Source organism: Kogia breviceps, chromosome 3 (assembly GCF_026419965.1).
Source record: "Kogia breviceps isolate mKogBre1 chromosome 3, mKogBre1 haplotype 1, whole genome shotgun sequence".
Lineage (NCBI taxonomy): Eukaryota > Metazoa > Chordata > Mammalia > Artiodactyla > Physeteridae > Kogia > Kogia breviceps.
This window is the reverse complement of record NC_081312.1, coordinates 47869171-47894180: the sequence shown is the minus strand read 5'-3', so window position 1 is coordinate 47894180 and position 25010 is coordinate 47869171. Positions and strand designations below refer to the sequence as shown.

The 25010-nt window shown below is 35.6% G+C and overlaps 1 protein-coding gene across 7 annotated transcripts in view; it reads right to left on the bottom strand.

Annotated features, from left to right (window-relative positions):
- The window catches only part of DDHD1 (DDHD domain containing 1), a 90824-nt gene that overhangs the window by 13508 nt on the left and 52306 nt on the right, over positions 1-25010 (bottom strand). For all 7 annotated transcript variants that reach the window (XM_067028462.1, XM_059056359.2, XM_059056360.2 and 4 more), the window contains 5 exons: positions 18784-18890; positions 13488-13594; positions 5972-6234; positions 4405-4480; positions 794-943 (listed from right to left, as the gene is read on the bottom strand). In XM_067028462.1, coding sequence (XP_066884563.1) covers positions 794-943; positions 4405-4480; positions 5972-6234; positions 13488-13594; positions 18784-18890 — 703 coding nt within the window. The remainder of the gene's footprint in view (positions 1-793; positions 944-4404; positions 4481-5971; positions 6235-13487; positions 13595-18783; positions 18891-25010) is intronic.

Genomic DNA, 25010 nt, shown 5'->3' with positions numbered 1-25010 from the left:
CAAATATAAAAGAGAATGTAAAAATCTAAAATGTCATAATTCTACCAAGCTAAAATAAATTCTTCCACTTTTCTATGTTTAATACATAATATTTAAATATTTTCATTCCTAAGAGGATCTACCAATCACATTTCAATGTTGCAGCATACTTTAGAGAAAAAAGTATTTAAAGTGGGATTTTTAAAATTTATGGTTGCTACATTATCGGTATTACAACTGGTTAAGGTTTGAAAGTCCAGATGACTCCTTTCTTTTGGATTAATTGTCTGAAGATAATATTTTTACATTATGCTTTCATCCTACAAATACAACATAAACAGAACATCTTTAAGGTATTTTATTTCCTAATCCCTAAACTAATCAAAGAACAAATATTTTAAAAATATGAACTCATGCAAATGTAATAAACAAAGGCATATCTTGGAGATACTGCAGGTTTGGTTCCAGATCACTGCAATAAAGTAAATCACACAAACTTTTTAGTTTCCCAGTGCATAGGAAAGTTAAGTTTACACTATACTTAAGTCTATCTGTTAAATGTGCCACAGCATTATGTCTAAAATAACACCATACATACCTTAATTAAAAACTAATGCTGTTGGAAAAATGGCACCAATAGACTTACTCAAGGCAGGGTAGCCACAAACCTTGTTTGTAAAAAAAACGCAGTATCCACGAGAGATGTCTGTAAATGAATGCTTTCTCATAAATTCAGCAGTACCTTGCAAGATGTCTTACATAGTCTCTTAGGAAAAATTTAATAGAGAGATAAATGTCCATATTTGCAACTCACCACTGGATCTGTTGGATGAAAAATGTTCAGTAATCGGTTACAAATCTCTCTGGGCAAAATATGGTCTTGACTTCCAGTGTTTCCTGGGCGGATGCCACGCAATGCCAAAAAAACTGCCAGTGGTGATCCCATACAGAAGAAATTTTCAACCTACAATAATAAAGTCATCCTAAATTTTAAAAGTGGTGAAGTGTTTTTCAAAGAATTGGGGCACAACATAATATATGGTAAAATACAAATAATAAATGTATCTCCAAATATGTATCTTTTTAAATGAGCTTTGGCTAGATGGTATCTGCATTACTTATTAACTATATAACAACCATGAATTATTCTAAACAGTCTATCCAGGAGCAACTTCATTATCTTTAAATCTAATAGAGGGGCTTCCCTGCTGGTGCAGTGGTTGAGAGTCCGCCTGCCGATGCAGGGGATGCGGGTTCGTGCCCCGGTCCGGGAAGATCCCACATGCCGCAGAACGGCTGGGTCCGTGAGCTGTGGCCGCTGAGCATGCGAGTCTGGAGCCTGTGCTCCGCAACGGGAGAGGCCACAACAGTGAGAGGCCCGCGTAAAAAAAATCTAATAGAAAATGAAGAATGAGAATAAGGAGAAGGAAGATTTATTAAGCTACTATTTTGTGTAAAGTAATAGTATATTAGGTATTCTAAAACATATAAAGACCAATAGGGCAGAGCTTCTGCACTCAGAGTTTACAATCCTGCGGCAGAGGCAGAATAAAATAGTGCATAATAGAGGGAAAGCGTGCTACAGGAGAGTAGACAAAGGAATAATTAATCCCAACTTTGAGGGCTTTACAAAGGAGGAAGCATTTGCACTGGCCATAAAAGATGAAAAGGATTTCCAAAGTTGGGGTTGGGATATACTGGGGCTGGAAGGATATTCCATATTGATAGAACCATATGAACTAAAGCAGAGGGAGGAAAGAAACTGGCTTAATTTAGAGAATAAAAATAACCTGATATGGTTGAAAATTGAGTGTGGGGAAAATGTAACTTGGAATGAGAATGTACAGAACCTTGACTGTTTGACTAAAAGAGTTTGGCTTAATTTATTTTACAGGTAGTGAAAAAGAATAGGATTTGACCCATGTTTTAGGAGGTTAGTAAATCTGGTAGCAGCTTGTGAATGAACTGGAAAATTAAGAGGCTAGTGACTTGGAGACAAGTTAGAAAACTACTGAAAGAGTTTAGGCAAAAGATAATCTACACCCAGGAGGACAAGCTGTTCCATTCAGAAATGGAAATTTGAGAGATTAGGATGGAATCATGAATGAATGGAGATGGGGATAAGGAAGGTGCCAGAGGCAATTCACAAGATTTGGGTCTGGCTGACAGGGAAGATATTAATTAATCCATTAATTGTAACAGATACTCTAAGTAAATCATGTTTTTGTTCACAATTAGTTTAAGGTATCTGTAACATACCTAACAGGTAATTGAGAATTTAAGACAAGAAATAAAGAATTGGATATGCCAACGTTTCTTTCTTTGTTTATGATTGGTTTGCAGTTTGGTAGACAAACACACAAAGGAATTATTCTCTCTCAGATAAGAGTAACGATTGCTTTAGTGTTATCTATATCCATCAAATAATTTTAAAGGTGAAGAAGAGCTTTAGACATTTAGTCTAACTGCCTCATCTAGAGATGAATAAACAGATGAATTCAGAGATGTTAACTGATTTTGATTTGGCTAATGTTAAATAACTAGTTTAGTGGCAAAGCCTCATGATCACAACCAAAGCTTCCCACTCTCTAGACCAATGTTTGTTGATGACATTTCTTTCCTCTTCTGAAAGTTCAATGGTAATGTGTGACAAATCTAACACTTTTATTTATGAAAGTAAATCCATCTGCTAGTTAACAGGCACAGAAAGACCTCTGTTTCTTTGAGAACTCTGGAGTACTAAATATTAATTTGCTAATTCACCATATATTCCTTTTAAAATTTCAGATTTCTATATTTTTTCTCTATAAGTAATTAAATAATTAAAAATTCATATTATTAGACTACATGACTATGTATTAGAAAGATACACAACTATAGGGCATAAATTCTGGTAATGTGATAACTGAATATTGAGATAATAATATACTTAGTGGATTGTACTCAACTCTCTAGGACAAAACCTAGGACATGAAATAGAAGAGTTTACTTTTACTATCAGATCAATTCTGCATATTTAACATTGATTATATATAATAATGGTGGTAGAGCTGGAACTCAAATTCCAGGTGGGGGGTGACTCCAAAGACCATGCTCTTATGGCTTTTATTTTATTTTTATTATTTTTTAACATCTTTATTGGAGTATAATTGCTTTACAATGGTGTGTTAGTTTCTGCTTTATAACAAAGTGAATCAGCTATACAAATACACATATTCCCATATCTCCTCCCTCTTGCGTCTCCCTCCCACCCTTATGGCTTTTAAATGTATCTTATAACTTTACCATATGGCTTTTAAATGTATAAGTTAAAAAGAAAAAAACCTTTATAAGTCATAGAGATAGATTCAATAAGAATTTTTGCATCATTCCAGCACTTAACCTGTATGTTAAGTTCCCATGATAAAAGATATCAAGAAGAAACAATATAGTACACTAGACATGGGCATATATTCAACTGGAAATGAGTATTAGGAAACTTACGTCACGTTCCATTTAACACTGCAAACGAATTGTTATTCAGGTATAGGCTGTGTCTTCTCCAATGGTCAGGTCAATGTCAATGTCTCTCTGAAACTTTTTATTCTTCTAAACCATTGCTTTTAACAGCTCTATTCCGATGCTCAAAAACCCTGAAAAGCTTTCCACCGCCCCTATCAAACATAAGGTCCCTTTTTCTAGCTCTTCCTGCTTTCCTACAGCCTCCATGCCCTTTATTATCCTGTAAATTCTAGCCAAACTGGTTTGCTCACTTTGCTCCAAACTAACTGCGTGCACCTCATCTTGTGCTTTTATCATACACTTCTTGTGCTTTTATCATACACTTCTTATTGATTGAAATGTCAGCTTTCCATCCCTGGAATCATCACTGATATAATTCCAGTTATTTTTCTTACCACATACCACTAGTTGGTCACAGAGATTTGTTAAATTCTAAATATCAGATATTTACCAGATCTGTCTCTGTTTTTCTTTTCTCACTATTTAAGATTATTTGGTGTTTCTTGGATGTACTATGAAGGTATATCCCTCCACGCCTTTGTTTATGCTATTTCTTTCAAGAACAGAGCAGCATTTCTCCTTTCCTCTACTTGGCAATATCCAATTTACTGAGATTAAGTACAAATGTCATTCATTTGTAAACATTTACAGGCAAAATTAAACCTCCTTCTCATGCATACATCATTCTTTATACTGCTAATAGACCCAATAACACTGTGTTATGTATTTTGAGGGCTAGGAAACCATCTTGTCCATTCTTAGTGGAACCCAGAAACCAGCAGTGTCCAACACACTGTAAGTGTTAAAAAAAAAAAAAATTCATTTGAAAGAATAATTAGGATTTGAACACTAACATCATGCTTCAAATGATGTTTGAAAAAAACCCTGAGATCAACAATGAAAATATCACCTGTCTTTCCTTACCTTAAATTTTAAGGCAGGTGTTTGTGTCATAGATGATGCCTTCAATCCGTGTAGCCGTTCTTCTATGTCTCTCATCCTAGAAAGGAGTATGAGATTATGTACACATTCATATTTATAATTTCATAAGTATTAGATGTTTACCAGTTCACTAAGCATAAAGAAGGAAATAATGACCCATCATCCAATCCCTCAGATTAATCCTTATTGACAGAATTTAATAAATGTACCTGCTGTAGTACAGAAAGTCTAAAAGTTTATGAAGGGACTTCCCTGGCAGTCCAGTGGTTAAGACTCCGCGCTTCCAAAGCAGGGGGCGCGGGTTTGAGCTCTGGTTGGGAAATTAAGATCCCATAAGCCACGTGGCGCGGCCAAAAAAAAAGGCTAAAACAAAAAGTTTATATGAAATAATTAGTAAAAGTACCCCTATTCTTCCAATACATGCTGTTAATAGCTTTTGGGGGGAAACCTTTAATAAAATGTAAGGCACATACAAGCATATATACACCTTTAAAAAAAAACACAGCAAATGTTCTTACCACATACACTATTCTCTCTTTCCTTTTTCTACAGTTAATAATGAATCTTAGCAATCTTTTCACTTGTGTCCTGACCTACTTCAGTCTTTACAACAACTGTGTAATTGTCCATCATACAGATAAACCACAGTTTAACCTTCCTCTGCTGATGAACATTTGGGTTATATCAACTTTTTCCTATTACAATGTTCTGTATCTAAGTCTGTTAAATTTTTTTTACTGGATTTTATGTCTAAAATATAGCTCTGAGGCTTGCCAACATGACATTTTCTTTCAAAACTATCAATTATTTCTGACACTAAAAACTTTATGTATTTTTCCTATGGTACTTAATAAAATTATAAATGAAAACCTTAGACAACTTCCATAAGAAAAAAATAAATTCAACACTTCCTGAGTGAAAATTTAAGTCAGCTAAATTGGTTGTTTTTATATAATGCTAACTATCAAAATGAGTGACTTTTCACTGTTCTATTAGAATCAATCATATGATCATTAAGAGAACAAAAGATAGAGCATGTAACTAGAGATGAAGATAGGAATGTAGCAAAGAATTAAAAGATAGAATCAGGAAGGCTGCAAATGATTAGATAATTATAAAATCTGTCAAAAATATATTTTTCAACAAAAAAAGGGCTTTTAAATTATTTTCAGAATAATAAGAAAGGTAGAGGCCCATCTCTAAGATTAGTAAAACTATTAAGTATTACAAGATAGTAAACATTTTTGGTAAGGATTCTACAAAGTGACTCAGCTTGGAATAAGTTTTAGATTTCACTCCTAATAAACTGTGAGGAAAAGACAGAAGGAAAAAGAGGAAGATGGAAGAATAATTCATTTCATGCTATAGGAAAACACCTAATTAGTATGAAAATTAAGTTTCTAGCTTGATTAGGCATGTTATTCAATAATCTTTGTACCCGAAACAATGTATTTTTTTCTTTATTATGAAAATCTTAAGTTTTCACTTAATAAGTCCAGTGATTCCATGAAGACATTTTAAATTCTTTTAAGAGATTAGGGTGTTTTACCGTTGTTTAGTTATATAGAGCTCATCAAGAAGATGACGTTCCTCATAGCTCATCCATTGTTCATCAGGCAACTCTTCTTCCTTCTGCAGCAACTGTTCATAGAGTCGAACTGGATTCCAGCCAGTCATTATGTCATAAGTGATTACACATCCCAAGGAATGTGACACTATTGAGACTTTACCCCCTTTTTCTTCAAAGTCTGGATTCCGAGAACAGAAAAGGGAATATAATCGATTCAGCTCTTGCTGAAGGCCTTTAACTAGCTGTTTGAAATAAGAAAACATCAAATTAGAGTAATCACTGACTACTATAAACTTTATTTCTAAACTCAAATACATTAAGAAAAACACACATTACTGGCCAAATATATCTAGGTTATTAAAGTTAACTCAGAACCCTATAGGAAATGAAGTAAAGGTATATATAATATTATAATCCATATCAACACTAAAGAATAAAGGCAGATGTTACCCACACAGATCCTTTCATAGTCCTTAAACCAATTATTTAAGCCAGCAGTTCCAGAGATATAAAAAAAAGTTCCATGCAGATTCTAGTAGATTTCCAAGGAGTCCTGGATATTTTTTCTTCGTTGCAACGGACTCATATGCAATTCTAAAGTCTTGTACCTTGTAGTTTTTAAGCCACAGTAAGTTTTAGGAAAAGAATATCTGAGTTTATGGTAACAGGGTTACTAACATATTGTATATGCAACATATATGTACTATTATTTTATGCATTCTTTTAAAGATTTTTTTTTTGATGTAGACCATTTTTGAAGTCTTTATTGAATTTGTTACAATACTGCTTTTTTTTTTTTTTAAATATTTTGGTTTTCTCGCTGTGAGGCATGTGGGATCTTAGCTCCCCAACCAGGGATGGAACCCTCACCCCACGCATTGGAAGGCGAAGTATTAACCACTGCACTGCTAGAAGTCCCACTTTATGCATTTAAATAAGAGTAATGTAATGGAAGTCCACTGTGTGACAAAAGAAAAAGCTTATGTTGATCTACTTGATATTCCAAAATTCCCACTAAGTTGGTAATATAGATAAGAGCAAAAAGTTGTTTTTAAAAAGCAGGACTTTTTTAAGGTTTAGAGGTTAATAATGTGGGGAGTATCATAGCCATTTTTCTTTGTAAAACTGCTTTCTTGAAATTTAGCTTTAACAAATATTACTAAAGTATTCTATGAAGTGAGAAGAACAAGGTTCTTTTGTTACTCAAATTCATTCATACATGGCCCTGACCTAACTTTTAAGGCAGTCCTCTCCTCTTCCTATCATTGCTTACTAATATTTAGTTATAAAATTCCTGCCTGATATTCAATTTCTCACGTCAGTCCTTAATATGTCAGCTGTTATTCAGACAAACGTTAATTATATATTGCTTCCATTTTCAATCTTTAGCCTCCATAAGTTTTTCCTGAACATTCTTTAGCAGATACAAACTGGAAATTATTTGAGCACTCATGCTTGGCTGGGTTAGCAGTGACATGAATGAAGGTGCAATGTTCTTTCTGATTGCTGACATCACAGAGCTCTACACTGCAATACTGAGGTCTGGTTAAAGCTATTGAAACCATGTATTGGGTCTGGAGGGCTTGTTAAATACAGATTGCTGGGCTCCATCCCAGAGTTTCAGACTCAGCAATTCTGGGGACCACACTAGTGGCAAATGCATATAAAAATCTCCCAAGACATGGGTTGTAGGTAATTCTAGTCAACAGAATTTAAGAAATAGGCAGTGTGATGTCAAATTACATGCTCTTTTCAAAGGGGGCTATAACATAATGCTTTGGACTTGGCTTTGATAAGAATATGAACCAACCCTTAAAATTTTGTTATTTTCCTAATTTATAAGCTACATGAAGGGAGGTGTAGAAAAAGCTAATGTTGCAATAAAATAAATTCCTTTAAAAGCAACATTTGTTAATAGTTTTTACCTTTGAAGGCCTTGATTTTAAGACTCCTACCACGTAAGTATAGAAACACTAGATCCCTTTGTGACCAACTATATTCATTTGGGATATCTGAATCAAGATTAATGATATACCCTGTGATCTTAATTTTATTAATTCTACAATATTATCTAATCAGTTCAGCTAATCTCTTACATACGCAGGCATTGGATGGCTCTTCAAAAGTTTAAAAGTTTCTAATTCTCATAACCACTGCCACCAAATTAAAATTTATGAAGAAAGTCAACCAAAGAGGAAAAAACCCCAGTAGCTTCAAGAGAGAATCCAAATACCCAAAATAGGGCTGAAGAATATAATTAGTCATTTGTCTTTCTCCCTGTTACGGGAAATTTTAATGAGAAAAAGTAATTTAGAGAGTTTTAGTCATATACATCAATTAAACAATTTTCAAACAACAATGGCAAGATAAGGGCCATGACAATTCTCTTTATAGTTCTTCATTTTTAAAAGCCATTGAAAAGAGAGTACAGATGTACCAAAGATATACAGTTCTCTCTGGATTTTTCATGTTACTTTATTTAGGGTTGAAGAAAGAGCCAAAGGCTCTCTGATGATGTCTTTTTTTTTTTTTAAACATCTTTATTGGAGTATAACTGTTTTACAATGGTGTGTTAGTTTCTGCTTTACAACAAAGTGAATCAGTTATACATATATATATGTTCCCATATCTGATGATGTCTTGATAGACCGGAGTTAGTTTCTTTTTTAAAAACTGGTCCGCAGAAAGTATGACCTGAGAAGTACTGATCGATACACAAAACTTTTCCCCTAAGCACAGCTTTTTAGTGCACAATTACTAATTAGGGTCCTCCCATGTGCATCTCAGAAACTTGAGTGAAAAGGCGTCTTAGAGATGATCTAACTTGAACTGCTGTGAAGATAAAAGTCCCTTCAGTAACACCCCTCTTAAGGGATAAGGAGCTCAGCATCCACCCCAGTGAGTATCTTCATCCAGAAGTGGTCACTTCTATTTAAAAAAAATTTCCCCCCCAGTTTTACTGAGATATAATTGAGATAGACTGTTTAAGTTTAAGGTGTACAATGTAATGATGTGATATAGGTATATACTGTGAAATGATTATCACAGTAAATTTAGTTAAAATCCATCACCTTACATTATTTACAAATTTTTTCATTATAACACTTCTGTATTTTTAAGGCAGTTTTGCTTATTACACAGTTCTTCATTAGTAACCAAACATGTCCCTTTCTGTATTTTCAATTCATGGATCCTTATTTTACTTTCTAGAATTAAGAGAGTAAGTCTATTCCTTTTTTTTTTTTTTTTTTTGCAGTATCCGGGCCTCTCACCGCTGTGGCCTCTCCCGTTGCGGAGCACAGGCTCCGGATGCGCAGGCTCAGTGGCCATGGCTCACGGGCCCAGCCGCTCCGCGGCATGTGGGATCTTCCCAGGCCGGGGCACGAACCCGTGTCCTCTGCATTGGCAGGCGGACTCTCAACCACTGCGCCACCAGGGAAGCCCCCTTTTTTTAAAAATTGTAGCCCTTGAAATATATAAAGACAGATATATAACTTAATTACAACCTGAAAATCTAAGCACAAGGAATTTATATATCATAATGACAATCTTTATCAACTAGGTATTTTATGTCCATTATATAAGTGAGGAAGCTAAGTGAGGAAGCTGAGAAAGTGAGAAATTTGATCTAAGCTAGTTAAGTGGCAGGTTTTGAATCTGCATTTATTTGATTCCAAAGGTTGAGAGGAAGAGAAAAAAGGCTCTTATTTATGCCTATCAAATAAATCTAACAAGGTTAATTCACCAGGCATGACAATCCTACAGAACACCTGCTGGCTGTTACTTATCACTACTTCCCTTAGGAAACATATATTGTTGAAAAATAATTTAGTCTAAATATTGCCTAACACCAACCTTGTGTTAAATGGACTATGATTCGCAGAATCAGCTTTCCTTTTTAAAGAATAAGAATAATTTTTGCCCACTTCTCACTAAGATATTCTTTTATTTTCTTTTGTTCTTCACAATGCCTTAAGCAATGTTTCCCAAACTTCTCTGATGGTATCACCTGGGGAACTGTTAAAAACACAAATTCACAGGTTCTATCTCAGACCTACTGAATCAGGATCTCCAGAGGAGGGACCTGGGAAAGTATTTTTTAGTTTCTTTTTCTTAACTTTTTATTTGGGAGTAATTTCAAATTTATAAAATGTTGCAAAATAAAAATAGCACAAAGATCCTCATATAGGCTTAATCCAAAATTCACCTAATGTTAGCATTTCCTCCTATTTGCCTTATCATTTGTTCTGTTTCTATAACATACACACAACTTTTTTGTGAACCATTTAAGGATATATTACATATGTCATGGTCCTTTACCCCCAAATACTCCAGTGTATATCTCCTAAGACTAGGAATATTCTCTTCCACAATCATAGTGCTGTTATCAACTTCATAATTCACTTTGATATATTTCATCTAATCTAGCCTACCATTCACATTTTAATTTTGCCAGTTGATCTAATATTATCCTTTGTAGTATTCCCCCAATCCAGTACAGGATAGAGTCTAGGATGAGATATTATAATTAGCTATCACGTCTCTTTAATCTTCTCTATCTGGAACATTTTCCACAGCCATTCTTTCTCTTTTATTATGCCAACATTTTAAAAGAAAACAGTCTCATTCCTACTTTTTTATTACAACTTCCTCATTTTATGTCTGTCTGATGCTTCCTCATAATTGGAATACTGCATAAATAATGCTGTGTCCTTCTCTGGGTGTCCCTCAGGAATACCCCATAAAGTTGTTGCTTGATTTCTCCACTGTATACCTTTGTTTTCTAAACTAAAAGCAGTCTGAGAGGATACACTTTAAGACCATGCAAATATTCTATTCCTCATAAAAAAATCTGCCCTCATTTTAGCATCCACTGATGATTCTTGCCCAGTCCTCTCCCCTACCTGATCCTACCATGATGGCTGCAAAATGAGACTTTCCAACTCCAGAATCCCTTCCACATTTATTAGTAGGCCCTTGGCATCCTACTGAAGCAAAGGACCTCCCTTCTTCCCAATTTGTTTATCTATTTATCATTGATAAGGACTTACAAATTTTTCAATGATTTAGAATTCCTTAGTACATTATCCTTATTATAATTCTACAAAAGAACTATTAATAATTCCTTACAATAAGTAATAATTACTTAATTATTTTGGTGCTCAAATTGTTCCAGATTTGGTCAGTGGGATATGCTTCTTTAATTTGACTATTATGTCCTTGTGTCTTGCCTCATCATTCTTTGGAGCATTTTTCTACCTTCTGTCAAAACAAATTCTTCCAGCTTTGACTTGGACCTATCCTGCCCCAGCCCTGGAATCAGTCATTTTTCCAAGGAACTCTACTTTTTCTTAGTGGAGAATAACACTAGAGGCAAAGATCTGGGTGCTAGGTATGCTCATTGGATTGGGGTGTCTGCTTCTTGGCCCTTTCAGTGGACAGAGGTAGGAAATATATGCATATATATATACTTCTGTGCTTAAGCATATACGCTTAAATATATAGATGTTATCTACATACACTGGCTTATTTTCAAAATCATAAATTCACATTAATACCCTAAATTCCATTGCCCCTCACGGGGTTCTTTTTTTGCCCGCATTTTTAATGAGCGCCACAAGTGATTGTTCTAATTAGGGATGTTCAGGATACACTGCTGAAGATTGCTGGTGAATCTCAGACACAAGTTCTCAGTGCTTTTCCATGAAATTCAACTGCATCAAAAAACCAACTAATTTAAAACACTGGGTGTTCTCCTTCCATTTCATTTATCTTAACGATCAGTTCCCTTTTCCTTCTGAATATCTGGTTTATTCAGTTCCATTCTGAGGAAAATTATCTTTGACTATAAGAGCAAAATAAAAAGTGATCACTTTCTCAGTCATGATTCACCAATGGCCAGAGGTCTGAGTCTGGCACTTTTCTCTTTTTAGTTTTTCTGGATATTAACACCAAATTAAAGTTTTTAAAAAGCACTTATTACTTTGGGGGGACATGACTCAGCACATTTTAGCCTTGAAGATACAGGATACCGTTTTAGGAGTACTACCAACCACGTGTGCATGTGCATGCATGCGTGCGTGCGTGCAGTAATATGCTCTCAGCCCTTCTCTTTCCTTTTTTTCCCCCCTCACTGGTTTACTTGCAATACTATAGTTCAGTGTTCTAACCTTTAGGGAATATCTAACGATGCCCACTGTACACTATAAAGGAGTATGAATGTGGAAATTATTAGTGCTCTACTTCACTGACTAGGCCTTCCTTTTTGGTTAGAATTAAGCCCAGAATAGCAATTCTCCTTTTAGCTTCTTTTACTGTTTGTTCTCAATCAGATCAAGGCAGATCTTGCCCAATACTGGTATATGGCAATGAGGGGATATAGAAAGAGGAACGAAGAAAAATCCTAAGGGGATGGTAGTTGGAAGAGAAGGAATTTTCTGTGGCAACTAACCAAACATATTTCTGTCGATATGTAAAAGATATCCTGGATTAAGTTAGGGAATGACTCTGAATGAACAAAATCAGCAACAGATTGGCTTGGAGTAGCACAGAGCAGCAGAGCCGCTCTATTGGTAACTACTCCTTGTACTGGTTTCTTCACCTTCAAATGAAGATACTAATCATATCTACTTCATAGAGTAAGGATTAAACAAGTTAATACATGTTATTAGGTAATTAATGCGGTTATTCCCATGAAACAAAATTCTTTTTCTGTTACCAATAAAGTGACAAACTACATTGGTAGAGATTCCCTCATCACTCTGAATAAACTATCTCCCTTCACCTACCCTCCCCATCCACCCCCCTTTAGGGTTATCTTTGTGATGCATGAGCAAAATTACCCTTTGAGAACTACACAAATCCACTATAGAAATGACACAATAAAATCAAGTCTTTTATATACAAAAACACTTGAAGGACATTTCTAAGTGTTTAAAACTCTTTTGTGGGACTTCTCTGGTGGTCCAGTGGTCAAGAATCTGCCTTCCAATGCAGGGGACATGGGTTCGACCCCTGGTCTGGGCAACGAAGCCTGCATGCTCTAGAGCCTATGTGCCACAACTAGAGAGCCCACACGCCACAATGAAGAGCCCATGTGACACAATGAAAGATCCTGCATGCTGCAACTAAGACCTGACGCAGCTAAATAAATAAATAAATATTTTTTAAAAAGCTCTTTTGTGAGGATAATACTCATAGATATTACTAATCAGACTTATTAGGGATGTTATTTTTCAAAGATCTGTAAACTGTTATTTTTCAAAGATCTATTTTCTAACCAACCTCTCACTTCCAAGGTTATACATTTTATTAAGCGTCCCAATGTGCAGTTTAAGACTTCAAATGCACTATGAAATACAGGCTATTTATAGATTAATGGATTCCTATAATTTCTCACTTGCTTGTAAAAAAAGAACATAAAATGTTAAAATTCAGGATACATGTTATCACTCAAAAAAATACCCAATAGCAATAAGATAATCATGATACTTACTTCATCTCTATAAAGTGGGCTAGTATAATACATTATGTCCATTGCACTGCTATTTAACATATCCCTTAAACCTCGCACTTTGTCTGGAGTAATGGAATCAACAGTGTCTACAAGTTAAAAAAAAATTAAACTTAGAGAAGATTCATTTTAGGGAAAGAATAAACTGTGAAAAAAGTTACATTCCTTGAAATAACTGCTTTAAATTAACATTTATATATTCAAGACTAGCTTTGAATCTAATGAACCTCATCTTCTTGAAATTTTACTATTTGTAAATTTAAAAATAATGATGAAGGGTATTTACCTACCACAAACATCACTATGCTCATTAGTGCTGAAAGGTTAAAAAACATTTCCTCTAAATCAGGAACAAGCTAAGGATATCTACTCTTTTTTTATAATTAAAAAAATTTTTATTGAGGTTCAGTTGATATACAATATTATATAAGTTCCAGGTGTACAAACAGTAATTCACAATTTTTAAAGGTTATATTCCATTTACAATGATAAAATATTGGCTATAGTCCTAGTGTTGAACAATATATCCTGTAGCTTATTTATTTTATATGTAGTAGTTTGTACTTCTCAATTTCCCCCTTCCCCTATCTTCTCCCTCCCCCTGGTAACCACTAGTTTGTTCTCTGTGAGTCTGTTTCTTTTCTGTTATATTTGCTAGTTTACTTTGTTTTTTAGATTCCACATATAAGTGATAACATATATTATTTGTCTTTGTATGACTTATTTCACTTAGCATAATACCCTCCAAGTCCATCCATGTCATTGCAAATGGCAAAATTTCATTCTTTTTTTATGGCTGAGTAGCATTCCATTGTGTATGTATATATACCTGACATCTTTATCCATTCATCTGTTGATGGACACTTAGGGTCCTCCCCACCTTCACTATTATAAATACGTAATGCTGCTATCAACATTGGAGTGTGTGTAACTTTTCAAATTAGTGTTTTTGTTTTTTTCAGATATATACTCAGGAGTGGAATTGCTGGGTGATACGGTAGCTGTATTTTTAGTTTTTGGGGGAACCTCTGTACTGTTTTCTAGGGCTGCACCAATTTACATTCCCACCATCAGTGTATGAAGGTTCTCTTTTCTCCACATCCTCTCCAACATTTGTTATTTGTGTCCTTTTTGATGATAACCATTCTGACAGGTGCAAGGTAATAGCTCACTGTGGTTTTAATTTGCATTTCTCTAGCGATTAATAATGTTGAGCATCTTATTTGCCTGTTGGCCATTTGTGCATCTTTGGAAAAATGTCTATTCAGGTCTTCTGCCCATTTTAATTGGGTTGTTTATTTTTCTTGATGTCGAGCTATATGAGGTATTGGATATTAACCCCTTATTGGTCATATCATTTGCAAATATTTTCTCCCATTCCACAGGCTGTCTTTTCATTTTGCTGATGGTTTCCTTTGCTGGGCAAAAGCTTTTAAGTTTACTCAGGTCCCATGTGTTTATTTTTACTTTTATTTCCTTTGCTTTAGGAGTCAGATCCAAAAAGATATTGCTATGATTTATGTCAAAGAGTGTTCCACCTATGTTTTCTTCTAGTTTTGTGGTTTTACATTTAGGTCTTTAATCTATTTTGAGTTTATTTTTGTATATGGTGTTAGAGAATATTCTAATTTCATTCTTTTACATGTAACTCTGGTTTTCCTGGCACCACTCAATGAAGAGACTGTCTTTCCCCCATTGTATATTCTTGCCTCCTTTGTTGTAGATTAATTGACCGTAGTGCATGGGTTTATTACTGTTGCATTGATCTATGTGTTGGTTTTTGTGCCAGTACCCTACTGTTTTGATGACTGTAGCTCCATAGTATAGTCTGAAGTCAGGGAGTGTGATTCCTCTAGCTCTGTTCTTCTTTCTCAAGATTGTTTTGGCTATTCAGGTCTTCTGTGTTTCCATACACATTTTAAAATTATTTGTTCTATTTCTGTGAAAAATGCCCTTGGTATTTTGATAGGGATTGCACCGAATCTGTAGATTGCCTTGGATAGTATCGTCATTTTAACAATATTAATTCTTCTGATCCATGAACATAGTATATCTTTCCATCTGTTGGTGTCATCTTCAATTTCTTTCATTGGTCTTATAGTTTTCTGAGAACAGGTCTTTTACCTCCTTAGGTAGGTTTATTCCTAGGTATTTTACTCTTTTTGATGTAATGGTAAATGGGATTGTTTCCTTAATTTCTCTTTTTTGACAGTTTGTTGTTAGTGTAGAGAAGTGCAACAGTTTTCTGAATATTATTTTGTACCTTGCAACTTTACTGAATTCATTGATGAGCTCTAACAGTTTTATGGTGGTGTCCTTAGGACTGTCTAGGTATAGTATCACAACATCTGCAAATAGTGATAGTTTTACTTCTTCCTTTCCAATGTGGATTCCTTTTATTTCTCTTTCTTATCTGATTGCTGTGGCTAGGACTTCCAATACTCTGCTGAATAAAAGTGGTGAAAGTGAGCATTCTTGTCTTGTTCCTGATCTTAGAGGAAATGCTTTAAGTTTTTCACCACTGGGCATGATGTTAGCTGTGGGCTTGTCATATATGGCCATATATGTTGAGGTATGTTCCCTCTATGCCTATTTCCTGGTGAGTTTTTATCATAGAATGTTTACTATTTTAACAAATGTTCTACTTGAAGTCTTAGCCAGTGCAATACGATAAGAAAAAGAAATAATAGTTTTAAGAAACGGAAAAGATCTGTTTTTATTTGCAGGTCATGTGATTGTCTACACAGAATATACAAAAGAATCTACAGAAAAATTACTAGAACTGACTCTCAGTTTTAATGCATGTATAGTTTTGCATAACTACCACCATGATCAGGACACAAAATTGTTCCATCACCCTAAAAAAACTCCCACATGCTGCCCTTTAGAACTCAACTCCCCACCTCCAAACCCTGGCAGCCACTGATCTGTTCTCTATCTCTATAGTTTTGTCTTTTGCAGTATGTCATATAAATGGGAGCATAAATTATATAACCTTTGGGTTTCACTTCTGTGATGCTGTGATATAAGAAATACATATTTTGTCTTTGTTCCTGGTTCTGACACAGGGTTCCAAAACCCCTTTTAAGTTCCTGAGTAATAGGGTGAAAGGAATGTCTTTATAATTCATAATGAGCCTCTGCCAATCATAACTGAGTATATGCTAATGAGCTGACTCTTAGAGAATGGGGGCTGGTTGCCAGAGGAACCAATTTTGAACTTTCTGTCCCATTCACCAACCTCTGGGAAGGGGAGAGGGGCTGGAGGTTAAGTTCAATTGCCAATAGCCAATGATTTAATCAATTATGCCTACATGATGGAAATTCCATAAAAACCCTAAACAACAGGGTTTGAAGAGCTTCTAGGTTGTTGAACAAATGGAAGTACTAGAAGCATTGTGCACTTGAAGGGGACATGAAATCTCTGCACCCCTTCCCCATACATTGCCCTATGTAGCTCTTCATCTGGTTGTTCATCTGTATCCTCTGTAATAGTCTTTAAATGAATAAATGTAATTTAAACCAGTAAATGTAAGTACAGTTGATCCTTGAACAACATGGGTTTGAATTCTGTGGATCCTCTAATATGCAGATTTTTTTCAATAAATACATACTACAGTACTAGGCCATCTGTGGTTGGCTGCATCTGCAGATGGGGAACTGTAAATACAGGGTTGGACTATAAGTTTATACTTGGATTTTTGACTGGAGGTGAGGGGGATGTCGGTGCCCTTAATGTCCACATTGTTCAAAGGTCAACTGTAAATGTTTCCCTGAATTTTGTGAGTTGTTCTAGTAAATTACTGAAGCTCAGGAGGGGGTTGTGGGACAGCCCCCCCCACCCCCCAATCTATAGTCAGTCACAACTACAGGGGACAATCTGGAACTTGTGATTGGCATCTGAAGTGGGGAAAAGTCTTGTGAGACTGAGACTTTAATCTGTCTATACTATCTCTGAGCAGTTAGTGTCAGAAATGAATTAAATTGTAGGACACTCCATTGATGTCCACCAAGAACTAAAGAATTGGCTGGTGTGGGAAAATTCCCAACATATTTGGTGTCAGAAGTGTTGAGAAGAGAGAGAAACAGTGGTGTTCTTCCTTTAGCTTTTTTCACTCAGCATAATGCCTTCAAGATTCCATTGTAGTAGTTTAAACCTAACAGAAAATTACAGACATAGGGGTTTTATTAAATGTTAATTCATCCATGTTACCTATTGATACATTCCTGAGCAGCCTAAAATATTTATCTGGGTGAATGGAAAAAGCTCAAAAGATAATGTTACTACACCAGAACTTTACATCTGAGCTGTTGCTGCTGAGAAGTCTTCTTTGGTCACAATCTTTTTGTTGTTGTTGTTAAACGCATTACAACTTTGATGTCACTTTGGTTTATAAGCTATAACTGACATTCCTAACTATGAGGCAGAATCACAGACTCAGAAGAAACTTTGGAAATCATCCAGGGAGGCAGTTCCGATGAACAAGGGCTCTGGTATCATGCAGACCTAGATTTTTGCCTGCCATTCTTCATTAAATTCCCATTTTACTGAGTTTCAGTTTCCCTATTTGTAAGAGAAATTAAAAGTAGGTATTTCATAGATTTGTGAGAAAATTAACGAGATATTCCAAGTAAAATGAACCACAGAGTGCCAGGCACATAGTAAAAGCTCAACAAACAGCAGCTGCTACAATGTCCAGTACAATTCTCTCATCTTTCAGATTATGTAAATAATCAACCTCGACATTCTATTTTAATGTTCTTAATATTCAAAGGACAAAACTTTGTGTAAAGAAAGATGCATGTATTATATAATTTCTCTATGTTAGATTATAATTCACCAGTCCAAGGAATGCAGGAACAACAATAAAACAAAAGGCCTGAGATTTTTATCTTCCAAATATAAGGGAAGAAAATTGTTAGGAAGAAAACGTAAGCTAATATAAAACTGCAGGCAACAAATGTTTTAGAAGCACTGACAGGTCACTTCTCTGTCAAAAACTTTAGAAAACATTTTGTTCCCTTCACTTGTCCCTCTCCTTCCCCCCATCCACAGAGGGCATGCATGAAAACTGTGTTATCTGTGAAATCTATATGGTGGTCCAAAACAACATAAGTGGATGTAATTATTATTTTTTAAATCAATGGATTTTATTTTCTTAAATAATCTAGAACAAAGAGTGAGTATAACTCAAGACAAATAAATTAAAGACACTTCATTCTCAATGAGCAACACTGTGTTGCCTGACTAAATCAGTTAAATTTTAAACAAAATGTACCTCCATCCAGAGTAAGTTTTGACCGCCACTCAACAGGCAGAAATTCAACATGTGTTGCATGGTTGGAAAAATGCCTTTCTTCTATTTTCCTTGCAGCCTCTCTCATCCTAAAAAAAACAAAACAAAACTTTATCAGAGTAACTTTCCATATGTATTTACATGGTATAAAATGTCTTTAATCATAACACTTCCACTTGCTTATAACTTTGTCCAATTATGTTTCAATTACTGCTACACTGTGCAATAGTTTGTAATACTAGGACACCTTCATTTCAAAACTATTTTCCTAAATTTTCCATCTATGATTTCAAATATTACAAGCTTCGATATTATATTCTAAATAATTATATGTATAAATCTTTAGAAGAGAGAATAGTATAATAAAATACCCCAGCTCCAAATATTAGCACATCGTGACCTGTCATTTCATCTATTCCTCCACGCTCTCCCCACAATATAGATTTTAAAATTTTATTTTGAAAATTAAGGTACAGCAAAATTGACTTTTTTCCTTTTAGGTGTCAACTTTATAGATTCGTGGTTAGCAGCACTACAATCAAGATACAGAATAATTCTATTATCAAAAAAACCTCCCTCATGCTATCCCTTTATATTAGCACCCTTCCCCCATAATATATATATATTTTTTTGTGGTACGCGGGCCTCTCACTGTTGTGGCCTCTCCCGTTATGGAGCACAGGCTCTGGACGCGCAGGCTCAGCGGCCATGCCGAACGGGCCCAGCCGCTCCACAGCACGTGGGATCCCCCCCCCCCATAATATTTTAAGGCAAATCCCAGATATCACAGCAGTGCATCTATAAATATTTCAGTATATACTTCTAAAATGTAAGGAAAACATAACCTATTCAGAACTATTATCATACCAATCCTTCATTTCAACAATTATGTTTAGCGGTCCCATTTTCCCAGTTAGACTATAAATGTTATTTTATAATAACATAAAAAATATTTTTTTACACTTTTGAATTGCGCTCCGAATACAGCCTATGCATTGCAATTGGAAGATATGTCTCTCAAGTGTCTTTTAATCGATCGCTCTCTCTCTTCTTTGGCTTGGTAATTCTGTTCATGTTCTGTAGAGTTTCTGAGAGTCTGATTTTTAATGACTGCAACCCCAAGTGTTATTTAACATGTTCATTGCTCCCTATTTGCTAGTGAGATATAGGGGCCTGATAAGATTCAAGTTCTATTGTTTTGGCAAGACTACTACTCCATAGGTATATATACCTGGTTTTCTCTCTTTTTGGTGATACTAGCAGTTGTTACAATCACTGCTTATATCTGTTAATTTACTATGATTGTAAAAAAGTGTTTTTAAAATCCCATCACTCCTTACACTTCTGGTAAGAGAAATTTCCTCACATCAAGTATTGGCTGCCTTGTGATACAATCAAATAGTTCCTGTGTGAACTGAGAAAAGGCACGATAAATGGTTACTTCTTCTCTTTTATTAACAATTAAATACTGAGTTGCTAGAGGTTTTATATTTTTTGACATCATTCATTACTAACTCATAGATTTAAACATATTTGAAGTATTCCAACCCATTGTAGTTATTACCCTTACGGATGCTCAAATTATTTCTTTTGGTGAGTCTCTTCAAGTTGACTTGTGTCTTTTTGACAGGACCTCACTAGTTTTGTTTTTTTTTTTCAACAATTCAGTGGCTTTTAGTATATCACTGAGTTGTACAACCATCACCATTATCTACGTTCAGAATACTTTCATCACTCCCAGAAGAAACACCATACCCAGAGTAGTCACTTCTGATAATTCCTACCTCCAGGCCCTGGCACCATAAATCTACTGTCTGTCTCTATGAATTTGCCTATACTGGATTTTTTCAGATAAATGGACTATAATACATGGCCTTTTGTGTCTGGCTTCTTTCACTTAGCACAATGTTTCAAGGTTTGTCCATGTTGTATCATGAGTCACTACTACTTTGCTCTTTATGGTTGAATAATATTCTACTGTATGAATACACCGTTTCTGCTTATCCATTCACCAGCTGGTGGACATTTAGACTGTTTCCTTTTTTTTTTTGGCTATTATAAATAATGCTTCTGTGAATATTAACAAGTTTTTGCATAGATGTATGTTTTCAATTCTCTTCAGTATATACCTAGAAGTGGAATTGTTGGCTCATATGCTAACTTCACATTTAACTATTCTGAGGAAGTGCCAAACTGTTTTCTAAAGCAGCTGTGCTATTTTACAATCCCATCAGCAACATATGAGGGTCCTAATTTTTCCACATCTTTGCTAATACTTGCTATTTCCCATCTTTTTGATGAGTCATCCTAGTCAGCATGAAGTGGGATGTCTCTGTGGTTTTGAATTGCATTTCCTTAATGACTAATAATACTGACCATCTTTTTATGTGCTTATGGGCCATCTGTATATTTTATTTGGACAACTGTTTATTCCAACCCTTCACTCATTAAAAAAATTGCGTTATTTTGTTACTGAATTTGTAGGTGTTCTTTATATATGTTAGACGTTAGACCCATATCGGATATATGATTTTCAAGTGTTTTCTACCATTTTGTGGGTTGTCTTTACTTACTTGATAGTGTTCTTTGAAGAACTAAAGTTTAAAATTTTGACAAAGCCCAATTTATCTTTTTTTTTCCTTAGTGGCTTTTACTTTTAGTGTTATATATCAGAAACCATTGCCTAACCCAAGGCAATGGTTGTAAATCACAAAGATTTACTCCTATATTTTCTAAGTTTTATAGTTTTAGCTTTTATACTTAGGTCTTTGATTCACTCTGAATTAATTTTTGTATGTGGTATAAGGTAGAGGTTTAACTTCATTCTTTTGCATGGGGATATCCCGGTGTCCTAGCACCATTTGTTAAAAGGCTATTCTTTCCTGATTGCATTATTTTGGCACTCGTTGAAAATCAACTGAACTCTCAATTCTATTCCATTGATCTAGGACTATCTACACGCCAGCCAGTACCACAATGTCTTGATTACTATAGCTTTGTAGCAAATTATGAAATTGGGAAGGGTAAGTCCTCCATCTTTATTCTTTTTTAAGATTGTTTTGGCTATTCTGGGTCCCCTGCATTTACATGTGAATTTTAGGATCAGCCTGCCAATTTTTGCAAAAATGATAGGTGAAATTTTAATAGGGATTGTGGTGAAATTTGTAGATCCATTTAGGAAGTACTGGCATCTTAACATTAAATCTTCTAATCCTCAAATGTGGGTTGTCTTTTCCATTTATTTAAGTCTTCTTTAATTTCTTTCAATGGTGTATTATAATTTTCAGTGTACAAATCTTACACTTCTTTTGTTAAACTTATTCCTAAGTATTTTATTCTTTTTGATGCTATAATAAGTGGAAATGCTTTAACTTAATTTTCATTGCTACTGTAGAAATACAATTGATTTTTTTTGGGGGGGCCCACACTGCACGGCTTGTGGGATTTTTTTTTTTTAATTTTATTTATTTTTGGCTGCATTGGATCTTTGTTGCTGCACACAGGCTTTCCCTAGTTGCAGCGAGCAGGGGCGACTCTTCGTTGCGGTCATGGGCTTCTCATTGTGGTGGCTTCTCTTGTTGCGGAGCACAGGCTCTAGGTGCAAAGGCTTCAGTAGTTGTGGCTCACGGGTTCTAGAGCACAGGCTCAGTAGTTGTGGCACATGGGCTTAGTTCCTCTGTGGCATGTGGGATCTTCCCGGACCAGGGCTCGAACCTGTGTCCCCTGCATTGGCAGGCAGATTCTTAACCACTGCGCCAGCAGGGAAGCCCTTCCTCTATTTTTAGAAGTTCTTTATATTTAGGGATATTAACTGTTCATCTGTAATACAAGATACAAACGGATTTTCTCAGTTTGTATTATTATTATTTTTTTTGCCATATGGCTTTTTGGGGATGATATATTTATCAATATTTTCCCTTAAGATCTCTGGATCAAGTTATAGGACAGTTTTCTCTATTACTAAGGTACATAAGAATTCAAACTCTCCTCAATCCTACCTTTTAAATCCATAGTATTTGTATGGTTTCATTTCTTGGGTTCAAATGTGATCCCACTGAAATTTATCTTAGTGTGAAAAATGGGCCCAATTTAATTTTCTTCCATATAGCTGCCTAGCTATCCCAACACACTATCTGTTAAAAGTCTATCTTTCTCCATTTCTAGTATATTATTTTTAAAATTCTTTATTTATTTATTTATTTATTTATTTATGGCTGTGTTGGGTCTTCATTGTTGCACACAGGCTTTCTCTAGTTGCAGCAAGCAGGGGTTACTCTTCAATGTGGTGTGTGGAGCACACAGGCTTAGTTGCTCTGCGGCATGTGGGATCTTCCCGGACCAGGGATTGAACCCATGTCCCCTGCATTGGCAGGTGGATTCCTAACCACTGCGCCTCTGGGGAAGTCCTTCTAGTATGTTTTTAAAGCATTATTTACAATATGATTATATTTTATTGATTATCTACCAATAAAGTTGCCATTTAAAAAGTCTATATAGATTCTAGGTTGTGAAAAAGAAAATCTGCTTCCATTAACATCACTGAAAATAAAGATGAGAGCCAAAACTTCAGACTCTTTTTTTTTTTTTTTTTTTTTTTTTTGCGGTAAACGGGCCTCTCACTGTTGTGGCCTCTCCCGTTGCGGAACATAGGCTCCGGACGCACAAGCTCAGCGGCCATGGCTCACGGGCCCAGCCGCTCCGAGGCATGTGGGATCTTCCCGGACCGGGGCACGAACCCGTGTCCCCTGCATCGGCAGGCGGATTCTCAACCACTGCGCCACCAGGGAAGCCCCAGACTCTTTTATTACCACATTCTAAAAAGTTTTGTTTTTTTTTTTACAGCAGATACTCAAGTAATGGTTACAGATACATTTTTAAAGTTTTTTTTGCCATCGTGTTCAGCTTTAACAAATTTGAACATATACAAGAAAGAATATATTTTAAGATTTCTAATATCATTCTATGTACTTATTCATTTGATGGCTGTATAGTTCATATATATTTCATTATGATATAATAATCAGGAAGTGGTATATGTGTTGCTGTCTGAATTTACAAAAAAATAAAGAAGTTCAGGGCTTCCCTGGTGGCGCAGTGGTTGAGAGTCCACCTGCTGATGCAGGGGATACGGGTTCATGCCCTGGTCCGGGAAGATCCCACATGCTGCGGAGTGGCTAGGCCTGTGAGCCATGGCTGCTGAGCCTGCGCGTCCGGAGCCTGTGCTCTGCAACATGAGATGCCTCAACAGTGAGAGGCCCATGTACCACACACACACACAAAAATACTAATAGTAAAGATAAATAAATAAGTTCATTTAGGCTAGTGGTTCTCAAACATACTTTTTTTTTTTCCCCTCCAGAGGACAATGACAATGTCTGGAGACTTTTTTTGTTTTTTGGAGACATTTTCGGTTGTCACAACTAGGGGTTCTATTTGCATCTAGTGGGTAGAGGTCAGGGATGCTGCTAAATATCTTACAATGTATAGGTTAGCCACCCGTAGCAAAGAATTACCTGGTCGAAAATGTTAACAGTGATGAGGTTGAAGAACCCTGATTTTGACTTATAAACTCAAACACTACATTTGTTTAAAATACTGTCCTCTTCTACAGTAAACTGAGACAATCCTCTACTCCATAGGATCACTATCATAGTTCTCAGATGGCCACATATATAGATACTTTAGGCAAGCAGGTATGTCTACTAAATCACTTGGTTGTAATTCACTGGAGTGACACACACACACACACACAAGAGGGGCAGGGAAAGGAAAGGAAAGAAAGATGAAAGAAGATAATCAGAGATGGAGGAAAAAGAGGAGGGACAGAGATAGAGATAGACAAATAGATAGGTAGCGAGAAAGACAGAGAGAGCGGGAGAGAGAGCGCGCACACGCCATGTCCCTACTATTGCCTTACTAAAAGTAATAAAAACTGTTTTCCTAAATATATAGGTCTTGACTACCTGAGAAACACTCAGACCAAGGAGGGATGGAGGCAATGAGAAAAAGGAATGATTTAAAAATATTATCCTACAGCTCAGACTTAACCCATTACTATGCAGCTGTAATGCCATGCACAAAACTCATGATTTCAGTTCTAAGCTTATTAAACTTCCATGTTCTCCCGCTAAGCAGTGAATGTTTAGTTCATATTTTGAAAAAGGAAGGAAGAGATTAACAGCACCTGAGAATTACTGTTTAATTAAGGA